This window comes from Sinocyclocheilus anshuiensis, unplaced genomic scaffold (genome assembly GCF_001515605.1).
Source record: "Sinocyclocheilus anshuiensis isolate Anshui unplaced genomic scaffold, SAMN03320099.WGS_v1.1 scaffold773, whole genome shotgun sequence".
Taxonomy (NCBI): Eukaryota; Metazoa; Chordata; class Actinopteri; order Cypriniformes; family Cyprinidae; genus Sinocyclocheilus; species Sinocyclocheilus anshuiensis.
Window position 1 is genome coordinate 1,428,598 of NW_015539930.1, and position 10,912 is coordinate 1,439,509.

General features: G+C 38.4%; 1 protein-coding gene across 1 annotated transcript in view; it reads right to left on the bottom strand.

The window, feature by feature from the left end:
* Nucleotides 1–1,592: 1,592 nt before the first annotated feature.
* The window catches only part of LOC107686821 (apoptosis regulator BAX-like), a 14,789-nt gene continuing 5,469 nt past the window's right edge, over nucleotides 1,593–10,912 (bottom strand). The window contains exons 4-6 of the mRNA XM_016483948.1: nucleotides 4,882–5,014; nucleotides 4,507–4,611; nucleotides 1,593–2,514 (exon numbers count right to left, since the gene is read on the bottom strand). Coding sequence (XP_016339434.1) covers nucleotides 2,416–2,514; nucleotides 4,507–4,611; nucleotides 4,882–5,014 — 337 coding nt within the window. The 3' untranslated portion in view covers nucleotides 1,593–2,415. The remainder of the gene's footprint in view (nucleotides 2,515–4,506; nucleotides 4,612–4,881; nucleotides 5,015–10,912) is intronic.

Sequence of the window (10,912 nt, forward strand, 5' to 3'; positions counted from 1 at the left end):
TTTAAGACAGGTTTTTTTTTTAATCATTAATCAATAATACTAATAATAATAATAATAATAAGATAATAACACTGTCTTAAAGCAGAAAGTATTCTGTTAGACAGGTCAAACTGGTAAACTCAGCCAAAAAAAAAAAAAAACATTAAAATAATTTTCATTACTTGAAATAAAATAGGCATTATCTGAAATAAAATATTAAACTTAAATATTAAACTTAAATTCATTTTTATATATTTATTTCAGATTTTATTTTTATTAAAAAAATACAAAACACAACACAATTACTAAAACTTTAACTAAAATTAAAGTGAAAACAGAAAAGAGAAATAAAACCGATAGTACATCAATGATAATCAAATAACACTGCTTTAATATTATTCATCCATGTGGTTGTTCAGTGAACGAAATACCAAGTTTAACAGTGAGTTTAACATGACATCTTGTGGTAACACATCAGTTCATCCTTTTAGTGTTCATTCATTGAACATAAAAGCTGTGATTTAGATGTGTTGAGCTAATATGTCATGAGATGCACAGGAGAATCTGAAATGTATTTAATTTGTCTGCAGATGACATTTGATATTTTCTTTATGCAAATTAATTCCACACATTTGTCAGTGTGGTTTAAGTGTTTTTTTGGGGGGGAGGAAGGAGGCACTTTATATTCACGCCATTTATTATTATTAGGTATTGTTATATATATTTGTCACACATCAGCAGCCCATATGCTTAAGCTTACGAACTAGAGGAGAACTAGAGTCTGGCGGAAACAGTTAACTGCATCCCTCAATCTTGACACATGGATCCTCTTTCTAGTGGTTTGAGAGACGACAGACCTGTGGATCCCATGGCAGAGATGATTTAGAATGGATATGAATGCTTCCGATTACAACAGGAAATAATGAAACAATAAGGGCCCTCTACACTCTTAAAAATAAAGGTGCTTCAAAAGGTTCTTCAAGCGATGCCATAGAAGAACCATTTTTAGTTCCACAAAGAACCATTCAGTCATAGGTTCTTTAAAGAACCATCGCTTTATTACCTTTTTATAATCTCAAGAACCTTTTTTCGCCACAAAGAACCTTTTGTGAAACAGAAAGGTTCTTCAGATGTTAAAGGTTCTTTATGGAACCATTTAGACAAAAAGGTTCTTCTATGGCATCGTGAAGCACCTTTATTTTTAAGAGTGTATCACCGACTGTTAACTCATTCATTTGCGCTCTCATTCAGTGAGCTGTCCTGTTGAGAACACTGTGACCGGGTCAAACAAGACAAAACTTTAGTTGTCATATAGAAGTAAGGTATCAGTACTTTAATTCAGTGATCAGTATGTAGATAACATAGTACGTTCTTAAAAAAATAAAGATTCCAAAGAGAGGTTTCCATAGCAATGCAACGGAAATATTATTTTGGGTTCCCCAAAGAACCTTTCTGTGAACATTTTTGTTTGTTTGAAAAATATTGTAATAATCTGAAACTTTTTCCACTGTAAAGAACCTTTTGTGCAATTGAAAAAAGGGCCTCAATGGAACCATTGATGCCAATTAAAAACCTTTGTTTTTAAATGTGTACTAAATGAACCTTACAGAATACCACAGAATTACCATGGTATATGTCCAAAAACAAATGGTTTGGGTAAAGAGAAACAACAGAAAGTGCATATTTTAGCCAGGAACATACACATCAATATATATGAAAGAATATACACAGACGTCTCTCAGTAAATCATTGTCATATTTATTTCAAGGTGTGCAAGAATTATTGTCCACATTCACTGTATTTCACCAATAACATGCTGAACCTTTCAATCATTTACACCACTAAAACTGCATTTTAAACCTTTGTTGAGGTTGAACTTTCTTTAAAAAAAAAAGGTTGAATGTTTTTCATTTTACCTCTTTTTCAGCCCTGTGTCCCTGTATTCCTAATGTAGTAATTTAAAAAAACGTTTGGTAAACAGTTAGTCTCAGATATTTAGCTGATTCGAGGTAGGGCTGGTATGTTATGTGGTATGTTACATAAAAAAATTGATACCTGAGCCAGAACAAATTTACAGAGTAAAAGGCACTGGTGGAGAAAAAGTGCAGTGTCTTACAAATCTTCCGAGTATAGCAACACATCCCTTAAATAAATAAATCAAGGCGAAAGATGTTCCTTGACTCAACTGCAATAAAAACGATAGACACAACAACAGCCGACAGGGATTGTTTAAAAAAAATAGAAATTCAAAATAAAAGGCTACAGTGTCTTTTGAAGTGGCTGTCTTTAAACATAGTAAGGCATGAAGCATGATTGTCTGTATGACCCGTGATTGGTCCACTTGATTGCACCACTTACACACTGTATTGCTTTTAATATGAGTTTTGATATCACATTTGTGAGGATTATGAATCTGGCATGTCTTTCACTTTTATCTTAGCGCGTTCTTCTCCAGTAAGCAACAGCTACAATGAATGCCATCGCAGTGAGGAAAGACACAGTACGCCATCTTGACACGTTGTGGAAAATGCCCTCCTGCAACACAAGGCAGAGAAAGCATTAGATACACCCTGCATATGAACACATTTTCAAGACTTTGAATGACATCCATCCAATAATCAATAATTCTAATCTGTACGACTTTCTTCCGTGGAAGACAAATGAGGGATTTTTTGCAGTAAGTGGACGTTTTCCATAACTACACAAATGAATGGAACCAGTGCTGTCAAAATGTAAAAACTGGAAAACACTGTTTGAATTACACAAATGCTAATGAGATTAGAGAGCAGTGCTGGAGGGGAAGCTTTTCATTGAATAATGACTTTTTTGATACTTTTCAGAAGAAATAAATACCCAGAAAAATTACATGTAATTCTTGTTGAATTCACTGCCCTCAGCAGTCAATCATTTCACAATGCGACAGGAAAGATGTTGCTTTTTAATGACTTTTCAGACCTTTTAGAGATTATACAAATCTATCTATATGGCGAAAGCAACTTTCAGTGGTTCAGTAAATTAATCTGATTAATCCTGTAACTGCTTTGATTCATAAGTGTTTTTGATCTACTAAAAAGGACCAGCTCATTAGTCATCACTAGTCATTTGTGAAGTAGTCCTCAGATGCCATATTCATTAGCATCTTACGTTGTTGAGAAAGTTGCTAACTGAATGAACTGCATGTATACAGGGGTTAACTGCGATTAAAACAAATTAAAGGCTTTCAGTTGTTTGTGTAAATGAATTATAATAATGGCATTAATTGTAATCTTCAATCAATTACCAGAAGTTATTACTCTGAGATTTGCTATGTAGTATATTTTTCTTTATGTGAGTGTACTGGATGTATGCTGGTAAAATATACATACATACATTATATACGTAGATGTAGTTTGGAATTATTCATTCCTTATAAGGTTTTGTTCAGTTTATAACAATTTGGTGTAGTGACAAGCCTAATTAATATCTGCTGATGTGCATGGGGTAAATCACACATATAAATGACAGAGTCACAGCATAAAACTTAACACTTCTGGCTATACAATCCAAATATAATGTCAATAATTTAGTAGATATGGTACTACAATATCTGAACCATAAGATGAAGTGAAGTGAAGCCAAGTATGGTACAAGTGTGAGTATTGAACACACACACACACACACACACACACACACACTGTAAACACACCCAGAGCAGTGGGAAGCCATTTTTGCTGCGGCACCCTGGGAGCAATTATGGGTTCGGTGCCTTGCTCAAGACACCTTAGTCGTGGGTGCTGAGGGTGGATAGAGTGCTGTTCAATCACTCCCCCCACCAACAATTCCTGCCAGTACTGACAATCGAACCCACGACCTTCGGGTTACAAGTCCAACTCTCTAACCATTTTGCCACAACTACCTAATGGTTATACATGGTGGCACATTCCCCTGCAGTACAATACTGTAAACAGCAGGTGCCTGATCTTTTTCAAATCCCCAAAATGAGGGTCAAACGTACAAGAGTCCCTTCTCCTCCCTGGCTGGGTTTGCATTCTTCAGGCTCATGCTGCTTAGCACATTGTAAATATTGTCACATGTTCACTGTATTCCAGTTCTCAGGGCCACAGTATGCTCCATCACGCCTGAGTGTTTGAGGTCTAAACCCAGCACCCCACATTCTGCTTCCTTTATGATCATATGTGTGCTATTAAACTTGAGTGGCCCCAGGAACTGCAGCCAGCCTGGTGGAGGCTCTGCAGCGCACATGCAAATCACATCTTACTGAAGTATGACAACATCAACTCTTACAGGAGATGTGAAAAGCAAAAACTGGCATTCTTGATATGCAATCACTGGTATCTAGTTGCATGCCATGCTGGGTCAGTGGGTTTTTGTGTCTGGATATTCCTAGACGGGATGTGTCTGGGTTTGTGCTTATGTACTTCCTGGCTCGAGTGGGTGCGTCTCTCTGTGTGTGGTGGCCCATGTCTGGCTCAACCTGTGTGGCTCCACATGGGTGGCCAGACAACACACACAAAAACAGCAACTTACCCATCCTCCTTGCTGTCTGATCCAGGCAGAAATGTTTTCCTTGATAAACTGTAAAACCCAGCTAATGATCCTCTTGATAATGTCAAAGTGGTTCTGAGTCAGAGCCTAAAGGAATAAAAGATCATTTTTATACATCTGCATTATCCATAAGAATAAGCATCCCTTAATAAATCTGATCCATCAACAATCATGAATTTGCATTGATGGAGTTTTTCATTTCCTTTTCTTAATTATTCATGCAATACCACAGCACTTTGATTGAAAAACAAATGGTGAGGCAATATGTTTACATTTTCAATTAAAATAATTCAAAGATGAACAAATGGACAAAGAATACTAAAATTCAGTTGGAAAATGGCAAAATTAGAGTTTCACCTGGTAAATGAGCCTATACGCGAGGTGAAACAGTGCCACCACACGTCCCCAGTTAATGCCATCCTCAAAGATGCTCCTGGCTACAGTCATGAAGACGTCCTGAGCGCAGTTTGCTTGCACAGTGCTGATGAGACTGTGAGAGGAAAAAAGTTGTGTTATGGGCTTCCCAAACTCTTCAACCATACCATCTTAAACAAAACACCACCCGTATGGACCACTACCCGTATTTCAATGCAAATGATCAATTCATAATTATTCTGCTAACATTTGGTTGCAACAAAGGTTAGCTATCTTGTTCTATATTGTACACTGTTCATACTGCATCCTGGTTTAGTAACCAGTCCTGGGTTGTCAGGTTTTGAGATTTCATACTGTAGCCTTTTAAACCTTGTCATAATGTTCTTATTTACACATTTGAGAGATTAGTAACAATGATTGGACAAATACTGTACACAATGAACATGAGGTCCTTTAACAACAGCTTTGTCCAGATCCAGTTATGTTGAAGTTTTCTGCACAATACAGCAAAAAAAATTAAAAAAAATGCATCTTTTGTGCACACCAGTTAGGGCAAAAAGTCTCATACCACTTTTTTTTTTTTCAGGAAAATTACCTTTTTATCACGATTCTTTGTCATGTTGGTTTTACTATTTTGCAAGTTGTCTGAGCAGGACAGGCAAACTAATTTCCCTATTTTAAAAACAAAGCCAAGGTGACAAAATATAAAATAAAAAAAGAATGGCAGACATTTAGGCCATTTTAGGGAAGTGGGCAAAGATAAAATCTTTGTCATTTTATCTTTGTTATTAAAAAATAAGAACAAATATACACATTACAAATACACATAATATACAAATAAAACAAACAGTGCTTTATTTTTCAGGTACAGTAGGTGTATTTAGGAGTAGCATTCAAGAAATGTAATGAACAAATTTAAAAATTAAACACTATATACACTTCACTGTATAAATTATACATTGATTCTTATTAAAGCAACTGTATTAAAGTTATTCAGTCAAGCACAGTGATTGATTTTTCTCTTTGTGTTTTGTTGTTTTATTAACATTAAAGGGATAGTTCACCCAAAAATGAAAATTCTGTCATCATTTGCTCACTCTCAAGTTGCTTTAAACCTGAATGAGTTTCTTTTTTCTGTTGAACATAAAAGTTATTTTGAAGAATGTGGGTAACCAAACAGTTGCTGGTCCCCAGTGACTTCCATAGTATTTTTTTTTTCCTATTATCAAAGTCAATGGGAACCAGCAACTGTTTGGTTACCCACATTCTTCAAAATATCCTCATTTGTGTTCAGCACAAGAAAGAAATTAATACAGGTTTGGGACGACATGAGAGCAAGTAAATAACGACTTAATTTTTGGGTGAACTGTCACTTTAAGTGGCAGCATGTTTAGTACTATTAGTCTCCTGTCACTTTAGACCTGCACACATCTAATATACAGGCATGCATCTGTTTGTCTCTCAACTGTTTACTTTCACTTTAGACATAACCAACTATGTTTTTTGTAAACCTTGAGTGTCCAGTAATCAGGCGCTGTTAGACAGGCTTTTTAGTGTGCGTGTGCTTAGGTGTACATGCTCAGAAAAAGTGCATGTCAGAACAGCATGCAAATGAAATGTTTAACCGGCGAGGTTTTAAAGCACATATACTGTACTTTTGTGATTGCGAATAAGTGCAGTTTTCTGTGAGTGTAACACTACCGCTGAGTTAACATTAATGCGAATGTGTGTCACGCTGCCAGAACTGGAACTGATAGAATGTGTGCTGTAGCACAATATGATATTTCTTCAAAAGCAGATTGTGGAGACATTTTAATCATCCATGATCAAAAATCATGATATCGCATACCAGCTAACACCCGTCAGGTTGGGAGAGGTGGGGGCAGTGGTCTTCTCATTTCCAAAAGCTGGAAATACCTGACATGCTCTTATAACTTTAACATTACTTACTTTGGATTTCATACCATTATAGTCACACTAAACCCACATTGTAGTTATTTATCGCCCTCCAGGTCAGCTGGGCAACTTTCTAGAAGAACTGGATATGCTGCTATCCTCATTCCCTGAGAATGGCAGCACTCTAGTACTTTATGGTGACTTCAAAATCCACCTTGAGAAGCCACATGCTGCTGACTTCCACTCTCTCCTAGCTTTTTTCGACCTTCAGCAGCTCAACACCACATGTACCCATAAATCAGGTAACCAGCTCGACCTCATCTTTACACACAATTGTATCACAGACAACATCTTGGTCAAACATTTGCATGTCTCAGATCATTTCATTATTACTTTTAATCTACATCTACCTTTGTCCACACCACCAACCCCTCTGCCAGTTTCGTTTAGGCAAAACCTAAGGTCTCTTTCTCCTTCTCGACTTTCCTCTGTGGTATTGTCCTCTCTTCCCACCCCCACACACTTTTCACCATTAGATGGGAATTGTGCAACAGATATGCTATTTTCTACCCTAACTAGCTGCCTAGATAATATCTGTCCTATTTCCTCCAGACCAGCACGTGGTACTCCCTCCAATCCCTGGTTAATCGATGTCCTCCGCGAGCATTGGACTAAACTCAGGGCAGCAGAGAGAAAATGGTGCAAATCAAAAGATTCAACTGATCTCAGCAGGTATCAGTCACTGCTATATTCATTATACACCAAAGTTCATGCTGCCAAAACTACCTTCTTCCATAAGATCAACAATGCATCAGACACAGGCAAACTCTTCAAAACATTCAATACTGTCCTTTGTCCCCCTCCGCCACCTCTTTAACAGCTGACGATTTTGCTAATTACTTCACAAACAAAACCACATCCATCAGCAGTCATTTCTCAGCTCCACTCACCCAGGAACTCACAGCAAACACTCACACAGCTGACCATCTTCTCCTCCTTCTCTCCTTTTACAGAAGATGAAGTCTCTAAACTTATCCTCTTCAGCCACCCTACCACCTGCCTTCTAGACCCAATCCCCTCACATCTCCTACAAGCTGTTTCCCATGTACTTCTGAAGTACTTCTGCCTTCACTCACACACATCATCAACACATCTCTTCTCACAGACATTTTCCCCACTGCATTCAAGCAGGCTCGGGTAACCCCACTGCTTAAAAAAAAACCTACACTAGACACCTCACTTGTTGAAAGCTACTGGTCCGTGTCTCTCCTCCCTTTCATAGCAAAATCACTTGAACGCGTTATGTTCAACCAAGTGTCCTGCTTCCTTTTACAGAACAACCTGCTGGACAATAAACAATCTGGATTTAAAAGTGGCCATTCAACTGAAACTGCCTTGCTGTCTGTCACTGAAGTGCTATGGAGTGCAAGAACTGAGTCCAAATATTCCGTTCTCATTCTCCTAGATGTATCTGCTGCGTTCAATACTGTTAATCATCAAATCCTTCTGTCAACCCTCTCATCGCTGGACATCACTGGAACTGCACTTCACTGGTTTAAGTCTTACCTCAAGGTAGGTCCTTCGCGGTGGCTTGGGGAGGAGAGATATCCAAATCATATCAACAGGTCACTGGGGTTCCTCAGGGATGAGTTCTTGGACCCCTCCCCTTCTCTATATACACTACATCACTGGGCCCCGTAATTCAGGCACATGGTTTTTCCTACCATTACTATGCTGATTACACACAGATCTACCTCTCATTTGAACCAGATGATCCAATGGTACCTGCTCGGATCTCGGACTGCCTGACAGACATCTCAGCATGGATGAAAGAACATCACCTGCAGCTCAACCTGGCAAAGACAGAGCTTCTCAGACCCGTCCTAACAGAGCATGCAACACAGCTTCTCGTCCAGGCCCTTGTCATTTCTAGGCTGGAATATTGCAATGCTCTTCTGGCTGGACTTACAACATGCGCAATCAGGCCTCTGCAAATGACTCAGAAAGCAGCAGCATGCCTTGTTTTCAATGAGCCCAAGAGAGCCCATATTACAATGCTTCTCATCTCTGCACTGGCTTCCAGTCGAGGCTCACATCAAGTTCAAGACATTGGTGCTTGCCTACAGAACAGCCATGGGCTCCGCAACCTCCTACCTCCTCTCTCTCCTATTCGTCTACATCCCCTCCAGAAGAGTGCATTCGGTAAATGAGTAGCGGCTTGTGGTCCCATTGCAGAGAGGCACAAAATCACTCTCATCGTACCCTTTTGGTGGAATGACCTACCTAACTCCATCTGGACAGCCAAATCCCTCACAATCTTCAAGAAAGAACTGAAAACTCATCTCTTCAATGACCATCTAACTGCCTCCTAATAAAAAATAAATAAATACAATTCTATGCCTTCAATTTTTCTATTATCTTATGATCCTTTATCCCTTCCTGGCCTAGTTTTTACTATTATGAACAATGACTGAAACCTTGTATAATGGGCACTTCTCTTGTTTATTGCCATCTTATGATAAATCGCTTGTTGTGTTCCTCAACTGTAAGTCGCTTTGGATAATAGCATCTGCCAAATGAATGAATGTAAATGTAGTTAAATGTTCATCGTTGTTCAACTTTTACCTCTAACTGAAACTAAACCCAGTCTGGAAATTTCTACGCACATGCATATTTAATGAGATAAGAGGAGAAGGAGTTTATAATTGGTTGTCTTTTGCTAAACAACCAAAAGCAGAGCACCATTCTAAACTGTATTACCATGGTACTATAATTTGGGGTTAACCTTGCAAAAGTGGTGCTAAACCTGGTCTGGAGCAGGGCTACGTAACCCAGGGTTAAAACTGCCACTGACACAAGGTTTAAAAATATGTTAACCCAGGATTTAGTGCAGTTCAAAAAAAAAGCCCTTATGTTGAAATTCCTGAAAGTTTGGTGTCTTTGATGGCTTCTATAACTTTTATGACTAGCCTAAAAACATTCACAGATTTCTGCCATCTTTAAGGCCTCATTAAAGTTTCACCCCAAAGAAAAGCCTCTTTTGAATGTTTAAAATTATCTACACTCACAAGACACTAAATAAAAGCTATTTCCGTTTTTTTCTAGATCACATGACCAGTCTAGATCACATGCAAATACTACTTCCTTTATCTTGGTAACCTCCTTTTACCAGACACTTTCTTTCGTAGAAAGACTTAATCATGGCTGGCTATAAATAGAGAATTTCTACAACAGCGTCTTTAACTGGAAACCTTTGCTTTTACATCCATGCCATTAGGTGTCAGCTTAAAGGGATACTCCACCCTAAAATGAAAATTTTGTCATTAATCACTTACCCCCATGTCGTTCCAAACCCCTAAAAGCTTTGTTCGTCTTCGGAACACAATTTAAAGGGGTCCTATTATGCCTTTTCACTTTTTACATTTTAGTCAGTGTGTAGTGTGTATGTTTGGGCATAAAAAAGATCTAGAAAGTTACAAATCTCAAAGTCCACTCCAAAGGGAGATATTTCGTTTTTATAAAAAATCCCTTTTCAAGAACTACAACGAACGGCTCATTTGGACTACAGCGTTGGTTTCCGGGCTTTGTGATGTCACAAAGCGGCCCATTAGAATATAATTAAAATAATTCCCGCCTACAGAAATTCGAATGGTTGGGCTGGGGAGGGGCGAGGTCATGGTTAGAACTAGGGATGCACTGATACCGATACTGGTATCGGTATCGGGCCCGATACTGGTCTCCTGTACTCGTACTCGTTAAAATGCCCCGATACCAAACGCCGATACCACACAGCATGTGATAAGCGCCATATTCAGACAAAGAAACACCAACAACAGAACAACAGACAGCAGAAAGGAGTTAAGGATGTCTACTACGAAGTATATGTATGCAATGAATATAATGTTAAACATTCAGTATTAACGCCTGTATAGCTGATGTGCGCGAGCTGATAAACAAAGCACGCTGAGTGGATTGAGCGCACGCGGCGCAGATGCGCGAGCTTGTCGAGTGAATAATATATCTTTCTCACAGACATCACTGGAAAGTTTGTAGTTCGGTCGGATATGTCAAAAACAAGTAAGTAAAACAATGCACAAGTTACTTAACGGTAGGGAGA